Genomic DNA, 27,576 nt, shown 5'->3' on the forward strand with positions numbered 1-27,576 from the left:
AATAAATAAATAAAATAAAATAAAAAAGCATTAAAGCTAATTATGAGGTATTACTAGTACTCTATTAACAAGCCCACCCCTCGTGTCTGATAAATAAAACTTTTGGGTAAGCTTGGCACTTGGCATAAACTGATCCTCAATGTTTATATTCCGAATGTACGAAACAGATCACAAAGTATTTAATGTTTACTATAACAGCGCATGGCCCCCTGACATCTAAACACAAACCTTAATACTGGTACTTTTTTTGTTTTTAGGTATCACTTTCTACATAAGGACTTTCGTATAACTTAACTCTCAGTCTGTTACTTGGGGCAGGCCACAGGTAGGGGCTCCATGATAGCTGCGTCGTATATGATTTATAATTAGGGGGACACGATACACTTTATTCAGAGCTGGTCGTGGTCAAGGGGTACATGTAAGAGTTAACTGTGCCAACTAAGCTGACTTGAACCGGTGGGTTACCAACACAGGCAAACCAAATCTGGTCAAGTACTGAAACCAAGTCTTCAGTCAGGTCAAATCTGTACAATCATTAAGATCACCAGCCACCATTAACCTGACATTAACCTAAGTGTCCTGTACGGAGGGTGACATGGTATAACTCAACTCTCAGTCTGTTACTCGGGGCAGGCCACAGGTAGGGGCTCCATGATAGCTGCGTCGTATATGATTTATAATTAGGGGGAATAATTACCAAATAGTTCGCCTTTAACAGATGTTTAACAGGCACCTTAGGGACACGATGCACATGATTCAGAGCCGGTCTTGGTCCAGGGGTACATGTAAGAGTTAACTGGAACCCGTCTGACTGGGAGCAATGGGTCACCAGCCCAAGAACATGCAAGCAAACCCAAACTGGTCCCAAAGTCCCAGAACCAAGACGTTAGGCAGGTACAAATCTGTACAACCATTAAAATCCCTGGTGTCCTGTGCTGGGGGGGGGGGTCGGCATAGCGTAGTGCCGTTTTTAGGCGTCTTGTATTGGGACGGATTAAAAGAGTAACGTAGTTCGACTGGAAGTAAAAATGGATACTCCCGAGTGAGAGGATCCCTTTAATCGCGGGCAGGAACGACGTCGGCTAATCAGCCAGACGTATTTAGAGCAGAACGCCGCGGTTAGCTCAACGTTACTCCGCAGCAAGTAACGTTACTCCGCAGTAAGTAACGTTACTCCACAGTAAGTAACGTTACTCCGCAGTAAGTAACGGTACTCCGCAGTAAGTAACGTTACATGTGATCCTTCGGCGACGAGTCGCCTGAATGGCAGTCGGGACAGAGGCGACTCCGGTTTACTCTCTTCTGTTAAATTACTGAAATAAAGTTTGAAACAAAACAAAACAAAACGTTAAGCGGCGGCCGTTGTGTCTCTTAACTAACGTCCCGTCCGAGCGGAACGGAGAGAAGTGACCATGAAAGCAAGACTCAACGTGTGGGTAGGAAGCAGCCCAACGGCAGCTAACGACCCGCATCCCCGCATTTTGTGTTTTAGCTCCGACGCGTTAAACCAGCGAGAAAAAACCCCCCCAAATAAATTCCACTCACACGGACCGGTCTACCGGACGTCCCAGATGTTGGTCTCCACTTTCCCGGCGGGGTAACCCGTTTTAAGTCGCTTAATAATCCGTTATTTCAGTTCGTACAACAGGAGTCGGAGAGTGTTTTTCCGTCTCTCTCGCTCGCTCGCTCTCTCTCTCTCGCTCTCCCCCCTCGCGCTCTCTCGCTCTCTTCTCCCAGTGGCTTATTCCTGCTTCCCTTCCCCACATCCAGCAGCATTCCAATATGGCTGCTGCGAAGAGCGACTAGCGCGCGTGCGTGTGTGTGCGCGCATTTAGCCAAACTAAACTACTCCCTCTCTCTCTCTCCCTCTCTCTCTCTCTCTCTCTCTCTCTCTCTCGGTGACTGACTGGGCAAACAGCAAAGAAACTGGCCCATTGTGCAGCGATGAATGAAACTGAAAACACCAAATGCAAAATATTATTCCGTTCCATTCCCGTTAGATGGCCGACGGACTGAACGGTGGCCCTGCTGTAAGGCTTTGCAAATTCAAAAGCACTTTCAGTTTTCGATTAATTCCAAGAGGGAAATAACATTTTCAAGTTTAGAGTTGTTTCTTTTTTTTAAAATAATGCGTAAATCCATTTCAAAGCTGAAATTAAAAACCAAGGGAAACATCACCGATTACTTTATGTTGACGCTCGGCGCTTTCTAAATGATCTTATGCGGGAATCAAAGTTTAAAGCTAATTCTAAAACAGTAACGTCGAATCGGGACGTAACTCCGCGCATACTGTCACAGGTGACCCCTGGTGTTCAGTTGAAGTTATTACAACTTGGCGTTGGCGAAGCTGCAACTTTCAGAGTGGAGTGGCGCGTGTCGGCATAGCCCCAAGGCACTACAAATAAAGCAGGCTATTTCCCATACACACATGGACGAGAAATTAGTTTAATACGCCCTAAATGATTACGATTCCATCTATCTCGTATGCAGCCAGCTCACCAACAATCATATTTGCAAATATTTATGTTATTAAAATGTCAAGTCATTGGAGGTCATTGTAATTTTGAGTTGTTCAAGTATATTCAACATGTAGACACATATTGAACTTTTGAAGGAACTGGCCGGTAGTCCTAAACGATAGAATACTATTTTTGCATGATCAGCGGTATACCAACTTGAGCATTGAATGACTGACACGCTTTAGTGTATGGAACCCAACTTGGTGCTGATGTCTCATCCAGGTTTAACATAGCAAACACGGTTTGGCTAAAAAATATAAATTAAAAAAAATCTTGTTTACATTCCAACACAAAAAAGTGGCATAACAGTATGGAATTGGCTTTCCTAATGACCCAACACCCCTCGTTGAGTGCGATCTGTCGGTGTATTTCACCTTTCTCCGCCCTGAAAATTATGCCGTGACCCGGATTCGAACCGGGGTTGCTGCGGCCACAACGCAGAGTACTGACCACTATACGATCACGGCTCACCACACCTCCACGAGACGTGCTGGTTGAAATTATCACTCAGAATCACGTGCGGGCAGGATTAGCTCACTTAGCAGGCAATTTGGTATTTTATATTCATATTTAGATGTAAAGTTCGTTGCTTATGTGTTTGTTCTCTCTCTCTTTTTTTTAAATCCCCCTTCAAACTTTACATTTCGAATGTTGACCTATTTCATGTATATGTTGTCTTGATTACTGAAAGAATGCACAACATTATATGCATGCATTTGTAAACGAATACTAACACTATTAAGTATTATGTCGGGTTCTGTTCTTATTTAACTTACAGGTAGTTAGCCCACAAATGTTTGGATGTGCTTGAATGTAAAATTACAGACGGGAGGGGGGGGGGTTGCCCTGCTGATTGTTTCCTATATACTATATAAGTAAAAGCAGCCTCTGACAACAATCTGTTAAGATCTCCTATTTCAGAGCATGTGTCCACCGTGGCCCAATTAAATGTCAGAAGTGAGATGATTGGACCATTGAGGGAGAGGAAAGCTCAACTTGTATCTCGTTGGTAAGAAAGTGCACTCTCAAAAAGGTGGCAACCATGGGTGGACTACCAAACGGGCCTAGGCCCAAGAGCTCAGGGGGCCCCTAAACCAGAGCCTCTGGTTAACTTTGCATTTCTTGTCACATAGTCAAAGGGTTCATTCATGTCAATAACAGAGCCCCAAAAGTCCTACTGAAAAACTGAAGGAAACTTCAGGGGAATGTATTCATTCATTCATCAGCCGCTTCTCCGGGGTCGGGGTCGCGGTGGCAGCGAGCTAAGTAGGGCACTCCAGACCGTCCCTCTCCCCAGCAACGCCCTCCAGCTCCTCCTGGGGATCCCAAGGCGTTCCCAGGCCAGATTGGACATGTAGTCCCTCCAGCGAGTTCTGGGTCTACCCCGGGGTCTCCTCCCAGTTGGACGTGTCCGAAGACCCCCCCCCCAAGGAAGGCGCCCAGGAGGCATCCTGATCAGATGCCCGAACCACCTCAACTGGCTCCTTTCGACGCGAAGGAGCAGCGGCTCTACTCCGAGCTCCCTCCGGATGTCCAAGCTCCTCACCCTATCTCTAAGGCTGAGCCCAGACACCCTACGGAGGAAACTCATTTCAGCCGCTTGTATCCGCGATCTCACACCTTCGGTCACTACCCAAAGCTCATGGCCATAGGTGAGGGTTGGAACGAAGACTGACTGGTAAACTGAGAGCTTTGCCTTCCGGCTCAGCTCCCTCCTCACCACAACGGTCCCGTACAACGTCCGCATTACTGCTGATGCTGCACCAATCCGCCTGTCAACCTACCCTCACTCGTGAACAAGACCCTGAGATACTCGAAGTCCTTCAGTTGAGGCAATAAGTCACCCCCAACCCGGCAGGGGAATGTATATATCTTAGTTAATATGCTGTTGGTGTTAAATGAATGTATATGTAAGCTGTAAATCAGGTGGAGACACAGGTGAATTTAGTTATTATTGTGCTGATGGCTGCAAGTCAGTGTACCTGTCCTGGCGGCGGCGGCGGCGGCGGGGGGGGGGGGGCTTTGCGCGCCCGTGCCCAGGGGCCCGTTGTCTCATAGTCCGCCCATGGTGCCAACAACCTTTATTTTCATATATAGCGAATTGGTAAGACAGTCTCTGGTGACATGTAAGCACCAGGAATACTGGTTTCTTCAGATACTACTTCATCGGTGGTGAATGTCGAGAAGACAGGTGCATTATCCTTAAAGTTCAGAGTGTTTTTGTACGCACAACACCGTCCCCAAAGCTGTATCAGACATTTTCAGTAGCTCGGTTAAGTCAAAATTCTGCCGTGACCCGGATTCGAACCGGGGTTGCTGCGGCCACAACGCAGAGTACTAACCACTATACGATCACGGCGCGCCACCTTGCTGGGCTCCGTTTGTCACACCACCAAAATATGATTCACTATTATGTACTGACCCTGAGATACTTGAACTCCTTCACTTGAGGCAATAAGTCACCCCCAACCCGGCAGGGGAATGTATATATCTTAGTTAATATGCTGTTGGTGTTAAATGAATGTGTATGTGCGCTGTAAATCCGGTTGAGACACAGGTGAATTTAGTTATTATTGTGCTGATGGCTGCAAGTCAGTGTACCTGCCCTGGCGGCGGCGGCGGGGGGGCTTTGCGCGCCCGTGCCCAGGGGCCCGTTGTCTCATAGTCCGCCCATGGTGGCAACAACCTTTATTTTCATATATAGCGAGTTGGTAAGACAGTCTCTGGTGACATGTAAGCAGCAGGAATACTCGTTTTCTTCAGATACAATTTCATCGGTGGTGAATGTCGAGAAGACAGGTGCATTATCCCTAAAGTTCAGAGTGTTTTTGCACACACAACACCGTCCCCAAAGCTGTATCAGACATTTTCAGTAGCTCGGTTAAGTCAAAATTCTGCCGTGACCCGGATTCGAACCGGGGTTGCTGCGGCCACAACGCAGAGTACTAACCACTATACGATCACGGCGCGCCACCTTGCTGGGCTCCGTTTGTCACGCCACCAAAATATGATTCACTATTATGTATTGACACCCCCCCCACCCCCCCACCCCACACACACACACACACACACACACACACTTGTTTATGTATCCTCGTGTGGACAAAAAAAATCGTCAGCGTCAAAATCCCATTTCCCAATCCCCTAAACCCTAACAAATTAACCCTAACGTTTACCTTTCGGTAACACTGAGTATAACCCCAACCATAATCCTTGCCTTAACTATAACCTAAGACAAAACAAATGTAAACCTAACATTAATCCCTAACCTTAACCGCGAGTCTGTACTAGAACTAAACCTTACCATAAACCGTAAATCACCTAATCCCCATCCCATAAATAATCCCTTTCCTCGTGGGGACCGAAAACTGGCATCAATGGGTAGCGAGGCGCTTCATGATGTTGCAATCCCTATGAGGACATGTGGTCCTCACTGTGTAGATCAAGGACACGCACGCGCAGACACGCACGCACTTGGCACACTTCCTCTTTGACAGTTCCAGTGCTGAATCAGGGTTTCCCTGCTCTCTCTCTCTCTCTCTCTCTCTCTCTCTCCTCTCTCCTCTCTCTCTCTCTCTCTGGTAGTGTCCGCACCTGTTCCAGTAATCTGACTCTCTACCTTTACTCGACCTGTCCAGGAGCTGTAGTGCAGCAAAAAAGCCAAAAATTGTCTGTTGCTTATCGCACCAAAGACAATTAGTCCCTGCCTGTCAAATGTGTCCTAGTCAGCCAAGCTGAAACAGCAAATCCAAATACATTTGTAGCTCCCGGGACAGTCTAGAATAAGCCCTAAAAGGCCTTATGGGAAGTATGTATATGAATAGAGTGGATAAAGTAAAACAACCGGATACTGATCACTGCACTGATGCAGCAGCAATGGCAACACTCGCAAACAGAGTACAGCATACACATAGTGCACATCGCAGGAAAACGGAGAATAATCTGGTTGAAATGGAATGACGTCATCGCAATATCAGTTATATCATGTTTTATTGTACATCATGTAAGACTTTGGCTATTTGTTGCGTTTGGGCATAATGAAATTGAGTAGGAAAATTTGGTAGGAAAAGGGAGAATTAGGGGAGTTGTGAGAAGAACAGAAAAACAGATGGGATTATGTTAGACATTTACCAAAGTACTGGGTTTGGTTCAGAGCCCATTGTGAGCGGAGGCTTTTGAAATGAACTGAACAGATATTGGTGTGTGGGTGTGGAATTCCGATGCCTTTACGAATTTGAAAAAAAAAAGAGAAGAAAACTTTGTTGACTTTTACACACGCGCGCGCGCACACGCACACACACACACACACACACACACACCCCTCTGACCTCACTACATCAACGCAGTCATTAAAATATGCGCGCTCACACACCCACGAAAAAATAATGAGAGATTTGCAGAAAAATCTCAGAAAGTTAACGAGAAATTACAGTTGCAGAAGTTGCTGCGTGAAATAAGGAAGATTTAATGAAGACAAATATCTAACGTGTTTGCGGAGACGGTACAATTAAAATGTGACACGAATTTTGTTGAAACATCATCAGTGCAGGTATGGAGCATATCTCATGCAGTCCAAATCAAAGCAGGCACCCCCAACCCCTCTCCTTATCCAGCCCTGCCCCTATTGGCGACATTTGGTTATTGAACGCGGACGTGGATTTAGGTTGGCCGAGTTCAGCTTCACATTGCATATTTTTTTTCCGGACAGTCTTATCTTAATTTGCTCCCTAATTAACTAACGATCAGCGGGGGGGGGATGAATTGGAAATATCAACCGATGTGCACAAAAATGTAACTGCATGAACGTGCAGTGTTACCGGGAGCGCCGCAGGTGGGACCCGAGCAAATACGGCGGCCGCTTCAAGCAGTTAGATGGCGTCATTGGACAGCTGTAAGAAGGCGTCGGGAGGACTTTTACTTTGAAAAACAATAAAAAGACATCCACCCTGGAGATCCATTCAAAACCAACCCAATTCTATAGTCGCTTACACACGCCTCTCTCGCTCTCTCGCTCTCCCTCTCTCTCTCTCTTTCTCTCTCTCCCTCTCTCTCCCTCTGTCTCTCTCTCCTCTCTCTCCCACTCTCTCTCTCCCTCTCTCTCTCTCTCCCTCCCTCTCTCTCTCCCACTCTCTCTCTCTCCCTCTCTCTCTCCCACTCTCTCTCTCGCTCTCTCCCTCTCTCTCTCCCTCTCTTCTCGCTCTCTCTCCCTCTCTCTCTCCCACTATCTCTCTCTCTCTCTCTCTCCCTCTGTGTCCCTCTCTCCCTCTCTCTCTCTCTCTCTCTCTCTCTCTCTCTCTCTCTCTCGTCCACGCTCTCGCGCGCGAGAGAGAGCGAGAGCGAGAGCGGGAGACAGGAATCGGCTAGGAAAGTCGGACGGCTCGGATCGCGCGGTTCAGCCTTGACAGCCAAGAAGTGAAGTTGTCCTAAAGGAACACTTTTCCACAGTTTGTCGACGGACTTTATTTGAAAGAAATGGACCCATAATCGTTCCCCCGCCGCCCCCCTCCTCCTCGTTCGCCGATGGAAACCGTCGAGTGACCAAAGGTTACCAGACTCCGCTAGCGTCGTTTCGCGTTTGTCTTTTGCCGGATTTGCTGTCGGTTCCCACGCTTTAGCGACGTCGCGGTTCAAAAGTTGTCGCGACGCTAACGGACGCCACGTCCCCCGCCCCCCCAACCCATTTTCTCCCGTGGTTTTCGCCGCTTAAACGGTTTAAAACACATCTGGACGGGTCGTATAGCGTGCCATCTGCATGAATACCGATCGCATTCGTACGAGCTCCGCCAAAGCTGCGGTTCCACTTTACGGGTGACTGCGCATGGACTGGACACCGCGCACGCGCAGCTCGGGTATGTATGTGTTCCTTATTATGAGTACGGCTGAATGGCTAGGGGTCGGACACACGCTTTGTTGCGACCTTAAAAAAAACAACACCCCCCCCGTGTCGCGGAGAAAAGTGCTCCCGCAATTTCAGTCCCCCCAGCCGAGATTGACAGCTCTCGTCGGTTTTCCGTCCACGTCCCCTGCCTCGCGTGCGTTCCTTTACTTACTGCCCCGCTACGTGCGTGGTTTTTTTACCCCACTTATCCTGTTTTATCTTAGCCCACTCTGTACTTTAAGGCTTATTACTTTTATTTATTTATTTCCGTGTTTTCTTTTTTTTCTTCCCTGACCCTCGTTTACACTGTACTTTTGTACCTCTAAACGTAGTCTGACGTGCATTGCGTTTTGATGTACAAATGCCAAATAAGGCGTGGTCGACTACTTGATTGGCTGATTTAGATTTTGGCTTCAGAAGTGTAGAGTGCCAGGCATTGCTGCCCCCCCGGGGGGGGTCTACATGACTGTCAGTCAGCAGCCCCCCACCGGCTGTGGTAAACAGCCTCGGTGCTGACTCGAGCTGTAGGCAACTATCAAATTCACTGCTATCCATGAAAGATGTGAAGCCAACAAGCTCCTCAAAGCTCCTGGGTTAGCGCCTCTCTTTCATAGGATGAGGGCCACTCTTGCGTAACTACAGGTCAAGCGTTCCCATTCAAATTAACCTGCGCGCGCGCGAGCGAGCGAGCGAGCCCGTCTTGCGGGACTTGAGTCTGTCAATCAATGAGTTGTAAACCACAACTGCTATGAGGTTGGACTCTGACACGCACAAGCATGTAGTTCCAAAGGGGTTTTCAGGGAATAAATGACGTGCATGTGCGTGTGCGTGCGTGTGTGCGTGTGTGTGTGTGTGTGTGTCCTTGCATGACACAGCAGGATAGTTTAGTCAGAGACTGGAATGGCCTGAAGACAGAAGAGAGTGAGGGAGTGCAACATAAAAGGGTTACAAGAGGGGAGAGAGCAGACAAAGGAGAGACGAAAAAAGGTGAGAGACAGAGAAAGAAAGAAAGAAAGAAAGAAAGAGAGAAAGAAAGAAAGGGAAAATGAGTGATATATGCCTTGCGCCGTATGAACAAAACGTGACCCAATGCCTACCTCTGCCACCACAAACGTCATTTTGGAGCTAGGCTCTTTCTAATGAATGAGTCAGAGGAAGTCTGAAATCCCGCAGACAGATTTGCTATGCAAACCAGCATGTTAAAGCACGTCTAGCAGAATGATTGTTTTTTCCTCAATAACTCGTTCAGCAGCCGTGGCCGACAAGGTTTTTCTGCTTTGGTCACAGCGTAGTAGAGTTACGGTAACTAGTTTCATTTTTTTACCTAGTTCTGATTCATATGCAAATGTTTTATTGCTGCATGGCTGACCAAGCACTGGTGTGTGTGTGTGTGTGTGTCTGTCAAGGTTTTTCTGCTTTGGTCACAGCATAGCAGAGTTACGGTAACTAGTTTTATTTTTTACCTAGTTCTGATTCATATGCAAATGTTTTATTGCATGGCTGACCAAGCGCTGGTGTGTGTTTGTGAGAGAGAGAGAGAGAGAGAGAGAGAGAGAGAGAGAGAGAGAGAGAGAGAGAGAGAGAGAGAGATTCCTTACAGTAAGTGAGATGAAAAATATATGTTCTGTCTTGATGCACGTGTGTAGCTGCTGGTAATGTTTTTATGCATTTGGTAGAGTGTGTGTGTGTGTGTGTGTGCGCGTGAGTCTGTGTGTTTGTGTGTGTGTGTGTTTGCCTATATGTATGTGTGTGTTTTGCACCCTTGCATCCAGCAGGGTGTGTGTACATGTTGCAGTGTGAAAGAGAAATGAGTTTTCTGCTTGAGTATGTGCCCTATTCTCCTTTGGCTGCGTGTCTGCTTATCGGAGCTAATGAGAAACTCATTGGTCGGAGAACATCGTGGCCATAAGAGTCATGCGTAAAGAAACGTCCTCCGTCTAATCTGCTCGCGGCCCGGGCGTCGTGTTCCTGGAGACAAGGGTCAGCCTCAATTATGCCACATCACAGAGCCATAACTAATCTAACATGTATTAATTATCCAGTTTCCCTATACGCGCTCTGCTTTTTTTCTTTTTCTTTTATAATTTTTGATTTTATCTGGTCCAAGAGTTATTTCCAATAGAACTGTGGAAATGTTTTAGTCAACAAAAAGGCAGAAGCACCCTTTTGTGTTTTCTTATCAAATCACTTCTCAAGAAACTCTACGTGAGCTGAAATTCAATCGCGCTTCCCATCTGGTTTTGAAAAAAATGTGAAATATTTGACCTCAACTCCTTTTCGGTTTTGCAAGTCAACAAAAGGGATGCCAGATTTCTCGGTTCGTTTTTTTGCGGCGATAAAAATGATTTTATTTGATTTACTTTCTCATCGGATTACTCACCCGACGTCCCGTGTGTTTGCGTTCTCAGTAGTGGACTTATATGGGTCATGGCAGAGCTCCCGTCTGGACTGTTGGAGGCCTGCGTTGTGGTGGGAGCCTCCGGTGATAAGCTTCGAGAGATACACCAGGTACACACACATACACACCATGTTGCAAACACACTGGTAAAAACACTTAGGTATACACACATCATTACAAATAAGCCCACTTTAAGTTTAGGCTAATACAGCACATTTGTCAAAGTTGACTTTTTGAAAGAAGTTGACCAGAGACGTTAGCTGGTTCCCTGTATTCCAGTGATAACATTATTTTTCAGGATTATATGCATGTGCCAGTTATTGTTATACTTCACCAAGACTTGATTTTTATTCTGAAGACAGATAGAGCTATGAAACGTCTGAGTACAAAAACCACCAGAAACCATTTTGATTAGATTACAATTGGTCCTCGTTTTGCCCTGGGCGGGGGGGGGGGGGGGGGCTATCCACAATCAGTAATAGAAACAGTTATCAGTACAAAAAGTACTTGTGTGCAGGCCCGCCCACAGAAATGGCTGGATCGGGTGTCAAACTCCGGGCCTCGGGGGCCGCAGTGTCTGCAGGTATTTGTTGCAACCATGCACTACACCACCTGATTAAACTAGTTCCTTTCCCTCCTTTATCCAGGAGGTGAGCTAATTAGTTAAATCAGGTGGTGTAGTGCACGGTTGCAACAAATACCTGCAGACACTGCGGCCCTCGAGGCCTGGAGTTTGACACAAGGTCCGGTGAATGCCCCTCCACCCCAAAGCTGCTTTCCTCATATCAACACATGCGTCTGCTCTCTCCTACTAAACACATGCATATAAACTGAGAAGGATTTGCTTAGTAACAGGGGCTGCATAAGAGCACACACACACACACACACACACACACACACACACACACACACACACCATAATAGAACTCTTTGACCCACTTAAAGAAACCAAGGCCAACAAAGATCTGCTACACTTAACACCACACATTTCTCAGTAGAGAATGCAATTTCTTACTTTATGGCTTCATCTTTGCCTCTTGTTCAGCCATCTTCCTTGTCTTACTGGCTGCAAAGTCCTTTATAATGTGGCCCAGTGGTTAGCGCTGTCGCCTCACAGCAAGAAGGGCCTGGGTTCGAACCCCGGGGTTGTCCAACATTGGGGGTCCTCCCAGGTCGTCCTCTGTGTGGAGTTTGCATGTTCTCCGTGTCTGTGGTGGGTTTTCTCCGGGTGCTCCGGTTTCCCCCTACCATCAAAAAGACATGCATGTTAGGGTTAATACTCCTGTCTGTGCCCCTGACCAAGGCAATGGCAAAACAAACTGGAGTTGGTCCCCAGGCTACGCAGCTCGGATGGATTAAATGCGGAGCGTAATGTCCCCACGGAGATGAATAAAGTATCTCTCTCATCTCAAAATCTGTTTAGCCCGTTGACACTCAGTGGCAAGTATTTCCATTATCATTGCTTATATTTAGGATGAACATGATTATTGCTGGCCTCCATGCCCCCCCCCCCCAGGGGCTGGACCCCAGAAAGCTTTCCCCCTTTTCCTGCCTTATGGGCGGCCCTACTTGTGTAAAATGAAAATATTTACAATAATTATTATCGGGTGTATAGTTAGAATGCTAAAGACAACATTTTAAGCAGCATACACAGGTTAGTAACTCTATTAAATTGCCTTTGCAATTTGCTCTGCTTTGACTGTGAGTACTACATGGACAGTATTCAACTACATTTTGTACCCGATTGGTCACCATCATGCCTTTTAATGAAAGCAAAGTCTGCACTTGTGTATCATTGCAATATTTTGCAGTTAACCTTTGGCAGATGTTTGTGACCAGTATAACTGCAGGTCATTTTTTATCATAAGCGGCTGCAGTATTTTAAGGTTGCTTGACCACTCTTAACAAACATGCTCCATCGCTGCTGTTAAAATGATTAAATGTTTCTTTGTGTGTGTTCACACTGTTGCGGTGATAAGCAGTGATATTCGTTGCAGACCCTGACATATGAAAAAAGTTTCAGATGAGAAAAAGAGAACAAATCTCTCTTTTTCTCATCTGAAACTACTAACCTTGGACCAAAGAGCACCCAACAAATATATTTCTTAACTACAGAGAGGACTGAGCACGCCACTGACTCCAAACATATATGAAAAAAGTTGCCATTATTATTCAGTGGTTGCCATCTGATTAAAATTGAAAATGTCCCTTTTAGGAAAGTATGTGAGTCGAGGGTGTGACTGTATACATTTCTGATTTACTCTCCAACATGGAGAACTGCAATTTCGCACAGTCTGTGAATGTACACAAGTCGTTGTGAAATGGTCACACAATGGCTAAACTGTAATGGCTATGTTTCAGCTTCAGCTCCTGAGCAAGCTAAAAGACCTCCCCCAGCTGGAAGCTGAGGTGCTGCAGGTCCACGCGCCGCCCTTTGTTTCGAAGGAGGCCAGCTCAAATCATCTGACTGGCCCGGCTTTCAGTCGTATCCAGAGGAGGAAAAGTTTCATCAAGAAGGTCTGAGACTCATTTGGCTTTATTTTATTTAACCTGAACAAGAACAGTTATGGTAGGATTTTTTAGAAACATTTTTTTTGATTTTGTTATAAAGCCCACATATGTCAAGATATAGGACAATTTTACAATGTTTTAAAAATCTATGAACTTGGGCAACATGTTAAATCTTCAAAATACATTTGCGATTGCTCTCACACACTGTCAGGTGTTGCATCAAAATAATTTGACAAGGAAAAATATGCTCACCCCAAATCCCATGTCTGCTTTGCTGTCGAGAGGCTATGTCTTAGTTTGCATTTGGATTATTTGAAAATTGAAAATGCATTGAGTCGGCACCTGTGTGAGGTCTGGTGTGGAATTTAAATCCCAGTTTGGTGTTGGTTTTATGACAGAAGAGGCGTGATCGTCCTGCAGAGGCAACGGCTAATGGAGAACCAGCCAGCCGCGTTGAAGGGGCATCGACCACAGAGGACATCAGTGTTCCCAAAGACCTGGACCTCATCGCCCTTCCGCAGCTCTGTTTTCCCGGTAACATATCTTTCCCTGGCGTTAACAAATATGATCTCCAAAATTGTTTTACTTTTAATAATACAACACCCGTTTTCCGTTTTGTCCCTTAATAACGGCAACCTCTACTCACCCAATAGCCACTTGTTTTTGGTAATAAGAGTTTTTGGTAACACTTTCTATGAAGCTTGCATCTATAACACCCTATAAGCATCTATAACGCCCTTTAAGTGTAGCTATAAGTCACTGTAAGATTCACTATAACCATGTATACACCCTCACAGCACCTCATAACCACCTTTATGATACATTATGTCAATTTAAAACGGATTTATGTATTATAAATATGTCATCATTAGCCTGTTTATCTGTCAAACATAATAATGCATCATAGCCAACTTGTTTTGCTGAAGTTTTGTAGAGATGCATAATGAGACTTCAGTGCTGTTTCACAGTCTTCAGCTATAGCTGTTAGTCATTGTAATACACATTATAGGAAAGTATGGGCGTTATAGATGCAATAGATGCTTATAGGGTGTTATAGATGCTTGTAGAGCATTATACATGCTTATAGGGCGTTATAGATGCAAGCTTCATAGAACGTGTTACCGAGTTTTCTTTTCCTAAAGAGGTTTGGAGAGGTTAAGTTCAGTGTTGGGATCTACTTCTGTTTCTTTCTAGCCTTGTGCCCACCATGATGTGATGGACGAGGACAAAGTTTAGCCATTTCCGTGTGCAGTGGCAGCTTTGTTTGTTCTGCCATATTGCTCCCAGCTGATTTCAACCGGCTGACTGTCCCGTAGTGTCACATCTTAACACTTCCGATTTCCATTTGCTAGGTGGTCTTCAGTTAGCCAGAGAGCAGAGAGAAGATTCGTACCACTACCTGGTTTTCACTGACCTGTTTGGGAATCGGTCGCATGGTGTCGTGGTGCAATACTACAGAGCTGTACAGGTACGCAAACCTACACACACACACACACACACACACACACACACACACACACACACACACACACACACACACACACACACACTACTTGGTGTTGCGATGGTTTCACTGCACTGCAGATGAAGTATTAAGTAAACGCTAACAAATATATGCATTTTTTTTGTCTGAACTGTCGGTTGTGATTAGCTGTCCCCTCCATCAGTCCTTTCAGGAAAGCGGCATCCAGAATGGTCACAGGGGGAATTTGTCGAAGTCCCGCCTCTACACACCCTTTGCTGTCTGTGTGATCTCCAAGTTCCCCTACTACAACGCCCTGAGGGACTGCCTATCATGGTAGTTATGGCTGAGAGATGAGTATGAGCTTAATGCAATGGACAGTCCCCCCCTGTTTTCCCCTTGGTAGTTCCCCCCCCCCCCCTGTGGCATATGCGATAATATCTTTTCTTGATCACAATACAATAGCACTGAAAGACAGTATTATTGAATTCGCCCGGCCTTGGCTCCAACACTGTGCGTTTGATTCTTAAGCAGACCGGCATTCAAACTTTAAGTCAGTCTGCACCACCATGATAGTGGAGTGTACAATACTATCAAAGAATTATGGCAAATGCACTACTCCACTTGCTTTACCCATATTGAAACATGCATAACCGTGCAGACTAGCAGACTAGAAAATATCTTTCACATATCCATATTCCCATATTTGGCAGGCCTCTGCATACAGTAAGGAAGGCTATTGACTTTCCTTATTGTATAGGTTAATATATATATATCTAGAGTGTGTGCCAGCCTGGTCTGTGTAGAAAGTGAAAACGAAAATAATGTTCAGTCCTTTTCAGTTCTCTGTCTAGCTGTCTAGCTAGCTATCATTTATTCAGAGCAGATCTCTATCTCCTTTTCTCTGATTGTTAATTTTGTCTCTGCCTCTGTTTCCAGTCTCCTTGTCCATTTACGACTCGGTAGGCAGTCTGAGTTTGAGGAGAAGGTCAAAGAGTTCTCAGCCAAGTTGTCCCTGGTCCCCATACCACCTCCTGGACCTCTACATGTGGTGAGACGTGATTTCTGTAGCTGGCTCTGTATTGCTGCATCTGCCTGCCTTTCCCATACCACGCTAACCTGTCAGTCTGATGCTGCCATTCTCACTTCTGTCTGTGTGTCGCTACCCTAAATTTCTCTGTCTGTCTCTGTGCCCCGACTAGCTCGCTCGCTCTCGCCTTCTCTGTTTCTGGCCATTGTCTGTGACTGTATATCACTCTCCTTCAGCATTGCCAGGTCTCCCTGTCTCTGTCTTTGTGTGTCTGTCACAGATTTATCTAGCTTTCCCAGTTGCTTATTCTGCAGATTCTTGCAGTAAATGAATCCATGTGTGTGTGTGTGTGTGTGTGTGTGTGTGTGTGTGTGTGTGTGTGTGTGTGTGTGTGTGTGTGTGTGGGCGTGTGTGTCTCTGCGTGTGTGTCTCTGTGTGTTAGTTGTTTAGTCTCCGTCCCCTCCAGGTTGTTCTCCCCTCCAAAGAGCATCAGGACAGACCTGTTATTGACATAGACCTACATCTGCCATTTCTCTGTTTCACATGCACAACACTGTTACAGGTAATAATGCAGCATGTCAGTGCTTATGGATTTGAGCAAGAAAAATAGTGATTTAAATTCACTTTCAATCTTTTCTATGTATTTTTTTTTTTAATTTAAAGTACATAATTTGAGTTTTAGAAAAGCGCTATATAAGATTGATTTTTTTATTATTATTATTATAAAACTGATGACTTCAGCCAAGCAGTCTGACTGATTAAAGATGAGATTCAGCAGTGATGATAATTCATCATGGTTCATTCTTCTGAAAATTCTGTTTATTGGATGCTATGTCAACTCGTTCTGTAAACAACAAGCTAATTAGGGACCTTGTTTTCATTTTTTTTTGTATTACTGGGCAGTTAAATAACCAACTAACCGCTAACCACTGGGCGGCACAGTGTCCCAGCAGTTAGCTCTGTCGCCTCACAGCAAGAAAAGTCCTGGGTTCGAACCTCGGGGTTGTCCAACCTTGGGGGTCATCCCAGGTCATCCTCTGAGTAGAGTTTGCATGTCCTCCTTGTGTCTGCGGTGGGTTTTCTCTGGGTGCGCCGGTTTCCCCCACCATCAAAAAGACATGCATGTTAGAGTTAGTACCGTCTGTGCCCCCGACCGAGGCATGGCAAGATGAACTGGAGTTGGTCCCCAGGCGCTGCATGGCGGCTGCCCACTGCTCCTTAGCTCCACAGTTAGGATGGGTTAAATGCAGAGGGAGAATTGCCCCACGGGATTAATGAAAGTAATAAAAAATAAAAGTTATACAACATATTACAATTGCACAGCACATTTGTCTTTTTTAAACGTCCTGAGTAGACAACTTGGGCTGCAGTCACTGCACAGTTTGCTGAGGACCACAAGTCTTCTGGGGCATCAAACAAGAACAAATACAAGTTGGCCCAACTCCCGTGTGCGTTTCCAGTGCAGAAATACAAGGATTGGAGGGGCATCGATCATTCACCTTGTTTGAATCAGTACCATTCAGCAGCCTCAGCTGATATTTGCTAGTCATATTGTGCTTCAGGAAACCACCTTTCCACCTTTTAGCGTTCCAAATATGGTCCAAGATGAAATTGTAAGGAAAAAAAAGAGCCAGATACAGTTAACTTCCTGAGAAGTCTCATCCCCCACTCGTCCATCTCTAGGTCTTATCTTGTGTCCTCCAAGAGCAGAGACTGGTCTTCTTCTCAGCCGACTGGGCCAAACTCACCCTGGTAGCAGAGAGCCTCCTGCTTTACCTACAGGTCTGTGCGTGCACACACACACACACACACACACAAAATAACCTCGCTATCACTGTTGTAGGGATATCTTTGGTTACACCCACACACGGTCTCTCCCTTAACATAGCTGCGGTGTTCTGAAACACCTTTGTGTCAGTGGAGCAAAGCCACACATTTTAAAAAGAAATACAATTTTTACATCTCCAGTGATGAAGTATTTATTTCAAAGTGATTTTGTGATTTTCTGAGGGCCCCTACTGTTTTCATCCATCCATCCATAGATCTACACATCCGTCTGTCAGTCCATTCACTGGTTAATCTGCTCTTACTTTTCTTTCTGTCTCCACTAGCCTCTGAGTTGGCAGCAGCCTTATGTCCCTGTCCTGGCTAGGGGGATGCTGGACTTCCTTATGGCCCCTACCGCCTTCCTGATGGGCTGTCATATCAGCCATTTTGAAGAGGTCGCTGCTGTGAGTACTTTTTTGCCAATTTTCATTTATAATAGAATTGGAGATAGTGTTGTTCCTGTTGACAAATCTGGACTGACTCGCCACTGTCTCACGTCATAGAAGTGATGTCCGATTGCCATCATAAGGTGAATTTAAATTCAACACCGGCTGATATTGTTCACTGTATCTGTTCAGTGTCTTAGAGCAGCTTAATTCAAATATACAAGAATGGTTTATACAGGCTTACTGTAGGGCTGTGCAATATGACAATAAATATCGTGTGACAATAAATCTTTTGCATGGATTACATAAATAACTTTCTCTTATTGGCTTTTTACTCTCAAAGCTTTTATTGCACTTACAATACAGTAACATGACTAGTGTGGTTGTCGTCAACTCTCCACCGCCGTCTGTCTCTTCTCCACTCTGCTGAGCTCCTGAGTGTGGATGGCTGAGGCCCGCCCACGGCGAAACAGAGAGCAGAGGAGAGGAGACAAGAAACTTAACGTGACCACAAATGACAGCAAAACGCAGTAGGGACTATGTTTATTTGTCATTTGCCCAATTTATGTGCAGTCGTTTCGTTTCAACTTAGTGTGAGTTTCTACTGCGTTTTGCCGTCACTTACAGTTGTGCTACTCTCCTCTGCTCTCTGTGATTCAGCGAGGGCGGGGCTGCCCTGACCCGAAACTATCTATTCATTTAATCTACAGAAAATGTGTCATAATGTGATATGTATTGTTATAGGGATATGAAATGACTTACGTTGGGGTGTGGGAGTTTGGTCGTATCGCACAACTCTATCTTACTGTGACCTGCTGTGTTAGGCTGGAATGGTTTACTATACTCTGTACTGAGAACAATCTGTGTGTGTGTGTAGGAGACGGAGGACTTAATCCTGGTGAATATTGACGACGGCAACATTCAGTCTTCATGGTCTGAAACCATCGAACTACCAACTATCCCTCTTAACGCTGCTGACAGCTTTATATCAAGGTATCACATGCAGCAGAAGTGTAATTGCTGGCTGTTTTTAGTAGTTTTTTGTTTTGCTTCTGCAATTAAGTATTATGTAAAAAAAAGACTAGCGCCGGTGGCACGGTGGCGCAGTGGTTAGCGCGGTCGCCTCACAGCAAGAAGGTCCTGGGTTCGAGCCCCGGGGAAGTCCAACCTTGGGGGTCGTCCCGGGTCGTCCTCTGTGAGGAGTTTGTGTGTTCTCCCCGTGTCTGTGTGGGTTTCCTCCAGGTGGTCCGGTTTCCTCCCACAGTCCAAAGACATGTAGGTCAGGTGAATTGGCTGTACTAAATTGCCCGTAGGTGTGTGTGTGTGTGAGATGGCCTGGCGGCCTGTCCCTGCCTGCTGCCCAATGACTGCTGGGATAGGCTCCAGCATCGCCGCGACCCTGAGAGCAGGATAAGCGGTTTGGATAATGGGTGGATGAATGGATTTTAGCAGCAAGTATCACAATTTTCAGGTCAGAATGATTTCAGATATGAGCTTGTGAGTTACTTTAAACAGATGTAAACTTCATCAATTTCACTCTCAGAAAGGGAAAAAAAACTTTTGTTCGTTGCTGTTAACAAGAAATAAAAACAACAGATGTCCAGGACAATACTTGTTTTCTCTCTCCACGGGGAGATCACAGTACAGCGTTTGCTACAAAATAGTGCCCTCTGGAGCTGGTGGGGACTGGTCGACTTGCTCAAGGACACTTGAGCGGAGCAGATGTTTGCTTACGCAGGGCCCAAGTCTGGGTGTGGTTAAGGGACTGTCTCGCTACCTACTATGCCACTCTGCCGCCCATAATTAATATTAAATATTCATGTTTTTCGCCCCATAGCGTGAACTAGAACTTGAGCTGGGCAGACCAGGATGTGGACCAGCTGCCTTGATTTAGCCTTATTAACTTGGAGCAGATTAAATGACTTCCACACCCCAACAAAGATGCACCAGGGACAGGGAAAAACCAGAACCGCAGAGACGCGTAACTGCACCAGCTGTCTCCCCAACTACAAACATCTGTGTCTTTCAGCCATTTTATCCTTAGTGTTTTTACTCTTCCATTGATCCATCCATCCATCCGTCCATCCACCCATTATCCAAACCGCTTATCCTGCTCTCAGGGTCGCGGGGATGCTGCAGCCTATCCCATCAGTCACTGGGCGGCAGGCGGGGAGACACCCTGGACAGGCCGCCAGCGACGGTGCTAACCACTGCGCCACCGTGCTGCCTTTAATCTTCTATTGTCTTTTCAATGTACAGGTTATTTGATCCCTCGACGACCATCTTTGCTCATGTTTCTGTGGTAAAACATGGCCAAGCTTTCCTACACTGAACGTAAATCAAAAGGTTGAACGAACTCTTAGTTGACTTAAATGCAAACCTACCTTCGAGTGAGCTAATGGTGGTTTCCCTCCAAGTCGGTAATGATTCTCTGGAGTTAAAAGCACCCACAAGAGTTACTATATAACCCTCACCGAAAGTGTGTTTTTTGGGTTATCTGTATGTGTGTCCCTCTGTGTTTTTGTTTGTCCAGGGCTGAATGCCTCCAGCTTCATTATGACCTGGAGCTGTGTCATCTTGGAGTGGGCACCGATGCCAATGAGCTAAGGTGCCAACGCAGAGACTGGCAGAGACGCCTTAACACAGAGATTCAAAACATCACCCTGGAACTAGTGGTAAACATATTCAGGTAGGGCTCGGTGTGTGTGTGTGTGTGTGTGTGTGGGGGGGGGGGGGGTCTGCAATCGCCAGTTGTTAGGCTGACGGTGGCCGGTAGGAAAATTTCTACATATCGCCCAACCCTAGCAAGAGGAAGACCTGTTGACATATTAGACTAGTTTCCTTTTTTTTAAGAATCTTTTATTTTTAAATATCAGTCACCCTCTCCCAATTTTCAGTTCAATTCAAAGGGCTTTATATTGGCATGAAAGTTTTACAACAATGTTGCCAAAGCATCAAAAATACAGCTTGAACGGTACACAATAACACTAATAATGAACACCAACACAACATTGTAATGATCAATAAAGAAACAATAGAACAGCCATAACAATAAAGAGAGAATCTTCTATCCCATCACATAAAGGGATTGATGATAGCTCTCTCTTTCTCTCTCTCTCTCTCTCTCTCTCTCTCTCTCTCTCTCTCTCTGTGTGTGTCTCCCTCTCTCTCTCCCTCTCCCTCTCTGCCACAATCCCCATCAGAGAGGTCCAGGACTTTTTGAACTATGAACACAGAGTTTTTAATAGCGAGGAGTTTTTGAGGACCAGGGAACCAGCAGACCAGCCCTTTTACAAGAAGGTATACTGACACTAACACGCTGTCTGCCCTATTCCATCGGTATGGTTTACGTTCAATGAATTACCCTCCAATGTGTGCATACATTACACATGTGCTCATGTGTGTGTGTCTCAAAGGTGTTAGACACCCATATCTTCCACTCCTTCCTGAGAGAGAGGCTGAACAGGAAACCGGATGCCTTCAGCCGCATGGAGCTCAACACTCGCAATAATGCACAGAGGTATGATGTCATCACATAAAGGGACTGATAACAGCATCTCACTCTTAAAATGAGAAACCAGAAGGAAAAAAAAGCCAACTTACCAAATAAAGTAGTAGCTGTGGTGTATAAATTCTGCTGATAAACAATAAATGAATTTTTCTGCCCCAGGATGCGCGGCATGACTGAGTCTCCCCGGCGTCCCCCCATGTCTGAACTGTCTAGGAGTGGCTACACCAGCTACACCAGCCCTGAGGATAGGCTTAGCAGGAGACTGGGAGCCAGCCTGCCCAATCTGGATCAACCTGCCTCAGACAGCCTGCCCAAAATCTCCAACAGACCAGCCTCACTCAGGAAGATCACTCCAGATGCTGGTTAGCACTGACGGAGGGAGGAATACATTCATGGATGGATGGATAATTGGGTGGATATCTTGAAGGATGCATAAATTGATGAGTGTCTTGATGGATGGACAGATGGAAAGTCAAAGACACAGCCTTAACCTGGGGTTATCTGCAGGCCAATAGAAAATAGCACACTGCCAGATTGATCCACAGTCGACTCAATGACATTCCATTAACATTACTGGAAAGCTGGTTTCTTTTGACACTAGGCTGTCTGCAAACGCAAAAAAGATGGATTTACAGATGGATAAATGAATAAATAAATAAAAGAACACTGATGTAGGGCTTGCTTCAAACAAAATTGAGTAAATTAGCCAACATGGTTGCCATTATCTTTGCTCTTGCCCAGGTTTGAAGTTCCCCCAGAAAGTGGTGAAGGTTTTCCGTCTCCCAGAGTTCCCCCCACCGCTAGCCTACCAGTACGTCCAGAACTACTACTCTGACATGGTTATTTCCTTGGGGAAGGCTATCAGTGCCTCACCATCAGATGACTCTGCACTACTGGCCAGGTGAGGAAGGAGAGGAGAGATGTGAGGGAGGGTGTCAATTGAGTGTTTGGTAAACAAATAAACAAAAAATGTCCCATCATGTTTAAAATCTGAATGTAAGTGCAACCATCAACCTTAACAGCCCGTTGTAATGGTTGGTCTGATTGTGTGTGGCTTGTCTAAAATCCACCTTTAAAAACATCTTCCTGCGGCGCCTGGGTAGCGTAGCGGTCTGTTCCGTTGCCTACCGACACGGGTATCATCGGTTCGAATCCCCGTGTTACCTCCGGCTTGGTTGGGCGTCCCTACAGACGCAATTGGGCGTGTCTGTGGGTGGGAAGCCGGTTGTGGGTATGTGTCCTGGTTGCTGCACTAGTGTCTCCTCTGGTCGGCCGGGGTGCCTGTTCAAGGGGGGAGGGGGGTGATCCTCCCACGTGCTACATCCCCCTGGCGAAAGTCCTCACTGTCAGGGGAAGAGAAGTGGCTGGCAACTCCACATGTATCGTAGGACGCATGTGGTTGTCTGCAGCCCTCCCCGGATAGGCAGAGGGGGTGGAGCAGCGATCGGGATGGCTCAGAAGAGTGGAGTGATTGGCTAAATACAATTGGGGAGAAAAAGGGAGAAAAATTCTTTCTTCCTCCAGCACTGCAACTTTTAAAGGATGAACGGGAATGCGAGTTCGGTGCTTGTCTACAATAAAGATTCTCTCATAACTATGGCCACTTGGTAGCTTGAGATAAGGAGATGCTGTCTGTTTAAAACAGTGTGATGTGCCCATTTTAAAAATACACAGTGAGGCTGAGCTAAACAACTGAACATAACCAGATTTCTGGTATAGACAGACAAGATTAATAAGACCAGATAAAATGAAGAGACAAAACTCACCGCATTCCTCTTCAGTCAGTCAACCAGCGCTTTATTTAATCTTAATCAGTCATTTGTCGCATCACGGTGCAATTCAGTGCCCTTTACATTTTGTCTTGTCTTGTCTTGTCCAAGGAGCAGCATGTGACTTCAGTCAGCAGACTGAATCACGGCTGTAGACATTTAATTACCCTTGTATCTCATGCAAACCCCCCCCCCCCATCCTGAAACCAGTCCCATAGTCTCTCCATCTCTCTCTGTCTCTAGGTACCACTACCTGCGTGGCTTGGTAAACACAGTGTCCAACAGGCGTCTTGATGCCCTGGAGGACTTCCAAAGTCTTTATAAGACCGACTCAGACATCTTCCCCTCCCAGATGGTCAAGTCCCTGGTCGACTCTCTGCTTGAATCTGAGCGCATACAGGTACGGCCAGGATCAGTAAATAGCCAGGCTGTTGTGTTCAGATATGGGAGAGCAGTCAGCTACTGCCGGACATGTGTTCTCTAAACTCTGTTGCGGTTTTCAGTGAGGGATTTTATAAGGTCAGAATGAAAATGACGACATCTTCTTTGGTGTGAGATTGTGCTTTTCGTCTGGGAACATTGTGTCCAGAGTTGGAGACCTTGTTCAGTCCGGTTGTACAGTCAGAACCCTTTTGCCAACTGTTGATCAGACCCATAAGTATGGAAGGTTTGGCAAAATTCGTACTCGGGGGAACTGCGTCACTGCTCTTTCTGTAAAATTAAGTTCTGGCTGTGAATGTGTAATAGCATCCTCAGTGAGTCACTGCGGTGAGATGCACAGCTCTCTGCAGTTTTCACTGAGCAGGGCTGTGGGGCTAACATGGCTGCAGCCACTCTGCAGGTGACACGGTCACTGGCCAGAGGATCAGCAGCCAACAAGTGACATTTCCCTATCGGCCTGCAATCAGCCAGTATGAGTGGCACCTGCGTACTGGTTGGCCTGTGATTGGGGGCACCTGTCATGGTCTGTGCTCTGGGCTCGCTATCTCGTGATTGGTGCTTTGGTTCACCTGCGCCCAGTCTCCTTGATGGGCCGGTGATGGGGTGCACCTGTGCTGGAGACTATTTGACTGGGTGTTTTGCAGACATTCCCGGTCGAGTCTTGGGAAGGCTTCACATTAGTCTGCGGAAGCACTTCGCCCTCGAACCCTCATCTGCTTCCGCTGTGTGAGAGAGTGTTTCGTCTTCCTCCTCTGTGTGAGAGGGTGTTTTTGCGTAGTTTAATTTTGTATGCTTATTCTAGTTTGCGTTATTGCCTGCTCTGTTGGGCAGTGGTCTTTTGTTATTTTGTGTTGTTCTGAAGTCCAGTAAAAGACTTGTTACTTTATGAACTGCCTCTGCCTCTTCTCTGCAATTGGGTCCAAATACTCAGCGTAACAGCAGGTTCTCATTCTTATGGGTGACTCCACTCATATCTGGGTAACTGAACTGACAACACCTTTCTCAACTCCACCAGTGTGTTGTCTTGCGAGACATGTATACTCGTATCAATGGAAAGTTCCTAATAATAGTAATAATATTGTTAATACTGATAGTAATAACATTGTTAATAATGATAGTAATAATAATTTCCAAGGTGATTTATAAAGATTGTAACAACTTCCTCACAGGCTGACAGGCGCCCAGAATTGAAACACCTCATCAGTCGCGTCAAGAGGGACCAAGAGCGGGAGCGCTCCCGTAACGGCAGAGAGCAGGAGGAGGACGCTGTTAAGCGTTTCCAGCTGCCGAAAAAACACATGCAGCTGGAGGAGTTCGTTAAATGTGTCCAGGAGTCTGGCATCGTAAAAGACCAAGGAACCATTAATAGACTCTTTGATGCCCTGACCGTAGGTAGGTAGGAACTGGTTGTGTGTGTGTGTGTGTGTGTGTGAGCGAGATAGAGAGAACAGCACTCAGGCCTTTACCATGACTGTAATACGTGGTTGCATAGAGCTTTGAGAGCCACTCTACGGCGTTTGTTTTTCACTGCCTCCAACGTCTCAAGACACACACACACACACACACACACACACACACACACACACACACACACATAGTTATCCTCTTCTAGTTTTCCATTCTGACATTCATTACTCAGGTTAATCATTAACTTACTTCTTGAAGGAGAGTCTCTCGCGGGGTAGTAGTTGGTGTTGTTCCCACTGCCCGGCTACAGCTTTGCTAATGACCAGGGCAGGGCAGTTGGTTTTCCTTCAAAAGAGAGGCACACTGGAATTTGGGTTCAGAATTTTTCCAGCTAGTTTAGTTTCTTTGCTGCTTCAACCAGCCTTTTCTATTCTGAAAAGATATTGCATCAAAGTTAACAATAGGAAGTGATGGATTAACCGGACATAGCCACGACTAACAGCCGCCAAGTAGACAGAATTGGGCTTGTATGGGGTGGTAATTAATTGGTGTTTGGTGGCTATCGGGTGGTAACTTTGCAGTGTTCGGCTGGCGGCTGACAGTAATTTTCCCTTATGATTATAATAGCTGCCACACTGTTTTTATAGATGGACTAAAATTGTGTTTGGTCCCCCTGGGATCACCACCAGCTCTTCTTCCACTCACTGCACCAAAACACACACTGGTTATGAGCATCAAACTCATCACTTCACCACTCCTTCCTCCCATCGTTGCCAATAAAAAAAAAATCAAGAGGAAGAGAGTTTATTATTAATAGCGGATTACTTTTATATAGCTTTACAGTGGCGGGGGGGGGGGGAGGGGGAGGGATCACCTCAACCACCACAAATGTGTAGCACCTACCTGGGTGAGGCACGGCAGCCATTTGCGCCAGAACACTCACCACACATCAGCTTGAGGTGGGGAGGGAGGAATCATTGAGCCAATTACACAGTGGGACGATGAGGTGGCCAGATGGAGACACCCAGGTTGGGAATTTTGCCAGGACACCGGGGAACCCCCTACTCTTTGCGATAAGTGCCATGGGATCTTTAATGACCACAGTGAGTCAGGACCTCGGTTTAACGTCTCATCCGAAGGACGGCATCTCCTACAGCACAGTGTCCCCGTCACTGCACTGGGGGCATTGAGATTTTTGTTATTAGGACCAGAGGGAAAACTGTCCCCTACTGGCCCCCAACACTACTTCCAGCAGCAACGCCGTTTTCCCGGGAGGTCTTCCATCCAAGCACTAGCCAAGCCCACACCTGCTTAGCTTTTGTCATGCAGCAGAGCCAGGGTACATGTTGGCATGGCTGCTGGCCATTAGCTTATCTTGACTTCCATTTTTTTTCCTGTTTTCATAAAGAAACTCGTATGGCCTACTTGGATGAAGTGAAAAAAGCATTCAGCCGTTCTTCTCGCCTGTATGAGAGAGCGAGAGAGAGAGAGAGCTATTCCTCTGGCTTGTACTTTGCGTGGTGAAAGCAGTGATAAATACTCTTTGTGTAGGTTTATATGTGTAGTTGTTGACAAGGCATTAGATATCCACCAGGAGTGATACTTCAGAGTATTGGAGGATCGGTGTCAAACGCCTGAAATCCCAACCCAGAATACTTGAGCACAGTGGGTCTCTTCTCAGAACGAACACAACAGAGGATGCCCGGATAGCTCAGTGTTTTAAGGCACACCTCATGTAAAGCTGTCATTGTGGGTTTAAATCCAGATTGCAGCCTTGTCATATCCTCCTCATCCCTCGCCATAGTAAACTGTCTAATGAAGGAGAATTTGCCGTCAAGTGTTCCCAGATAGAATTCAGCAGTGCGGCTCCTCACAGAGAATCAAAACAAAGCTTGGCCGAAGACTCACTCCCTTATCTTGTTACGATATTTTCTCAGTTCACCTACAATCCACTCTCCTGTCTTCTCCTCCATTCCCACATGTCACTGCATCTCAAACAGTATGCACATCATGGAAAGAGGTGGCTGATAAGACCAGAAAGGGGGACAGTCGGTCTACAATTCACACTGCTGGCAGATGAGCTTGTTTTGAGTGTGAAACAGACGGGCAGCCATGCAGAAAGACAGGAAAACAGACAGACATACAGTATGCTGAGGGACACAGAGCAGTGTTAGTACTCTGTGTGTGTGTGTGTGTGTGTGTGTGTGTGTGTGTGTGTGTGTAGGAAGCTGGGGTGATGGGAGTTGAGCAGAGATTCTGTATGAAGTCATTGTTGTTGCACCGTTGGCCACTTCACACCCCCGAATGGGGATTGGTCAGCAATAGAAAACTATGTCTGTACTGGGTGGAGGGGATTTGAAGCAGAGGTGGTGGTACACAGACCCTCTGTGTGATTTCATGGTTGTTGCACAGTAAGAGCCCGATGGCATGCTGGGAG

General features: G+C 46.1%; 2 protein-coding genes and 3 non-coding genes across 6 annotated transcripts in view; 1 reads left to right on the forward strand and 4 right to left on the reverse strand.

Annotated features, from left to right (window-relative positions):
• ptk2aa (protein tyrosine kinase 2aa) overlaps window positions 1-1,755 on the reverse strand; it is a 108,438-nt gene extending 106,683 nt beyond the window's left edge. Inside the window, exon 1 of the mRNA XM_056297932.1 lies at window positions 1,546-1,755. The gene's annotated coding sequence lies outside the window, so the exon portion shown is untranslated. The remainder of the gene's footprint in view (window positions 1-1,545) is intronic.
• Window positions 1,756-2,914: 1,159 nt separating this feature from the next.
• On the reverse strand, window positions 2,915-2,986 carry trnah-gug (transfer RNA histidin (anticodon GUG)). The gene has a single exon. It is a non-coding gene; the product is annotated as a tRNA-His (tRNA).
• Window positions 2,987-4,806: 1,820 nt separating this feature from the next.
• trnah-gug (transfer RNA histidin (anticodon GUG)) lies at window positions 4,807-4,878 on the reverse strand. Its single transcript has one exon. It is a non-coding gene; the product is annotated as a tRNA-His (tRNA).
• Window positions 4,879-5,414: 536 nt separating this feature from the next.
• trnah-gug (transfer RNA histidin (anticodon GUG)) lies at window positions 5,415-5,486 on the reverse strand. Its single transcript has one exon. It is a non-coding gene; the product is annotated as a tRNA-His (tRNA).
• Window positions 5,487-8,359: 2,873 nt separating this feature from the next.
• The window catches only part of dennd3a (DENN/MADD domain containing 3a), a 40,241-nt gene continuing 21,024 nt past the window's right edge, over window positions 8,360-27,576 (forward strand). For both annotated transcript variants that reach the window (XR_008811922.1, XM_056298264.1), the window contains exons 1-18: window positions 8,360-8,368; window positions 10,806-10,905; window positions 13,157-13,312; window positions 13,705-13,840; window positions 14,659-14,774; window positions 14,974-15,104; window positions 15,708-15,819; window positions 16,241-16,360; window positions 17,482-17,580; window positions 17,910-18,029; window positions 18,889-19,004; window positions 20,545-20,700; window positions 21,215-21,311; window positions 21,428-21,531; window positions 21,682-21,884; window positions 22,264-22,423; window positions 23,535-23,691; window positions 24,902-25,124. Coding sequence is in view for 1 of the 2 variants with exons in the window: in XM_056298264.1 (XP_056154239.1) it covers window positions 10,825-10,905; window positions 13,157-13,312; window positions 13,705-13,840; window positions 14,659-14,774; window positions 14,974-15,104; window positions 15,708-15,819; window positions 16,241-16,360; window positions 17,482-17,580; window positions 17,910-18,029; window positions 18,889-19,004; window positions 20,545-20,700; window positions 21,215-21,311; window positions 21,428-21,531; window positions 21,682-21,884; window positions 22,264-22,423; window positions 23,535-23,691; window positions 24,902-25,124 (2,287 nt within the window). In the remaining variant the exon portion in view is untranslated. The remainder of the gene's footprint in view (window positions 8,369-10,805; window positions 10,906-13,156; window positions 13,313-13,704; window positions 13,841-14,658; window positions 14,775-14,973; window positions 15,105-15,707; window positions 15,820-16,240; window positions 16,361-17,481; window positions 17,581-17,909; window positions 18,030-18,888; window positions 19,005-20,544; window positions 20,701-21,214; window positions 21,312-21,427; window positions 21,532-21,681; window positions 21,885-22,263; window positions 22,424-23,534; window positions 23,692-24,901; window positions 25,125-27,576) is intronic.

Source organism: Lampris incognitus, chromosome 18 (assembly GCF_029633865.1).
Source record: "Lampris incognitus isolate fLamInc1 chromosome 18, fLamInc1.hap2, whole genome shotgun sequence".
NCBI classification, from domain to species: domain Eukaryota; kingdom Metazoa; phylum Chordata; class Actinopteri; order Lampriformes; family Lampridae; genus Lampris; species Lampris incognitus.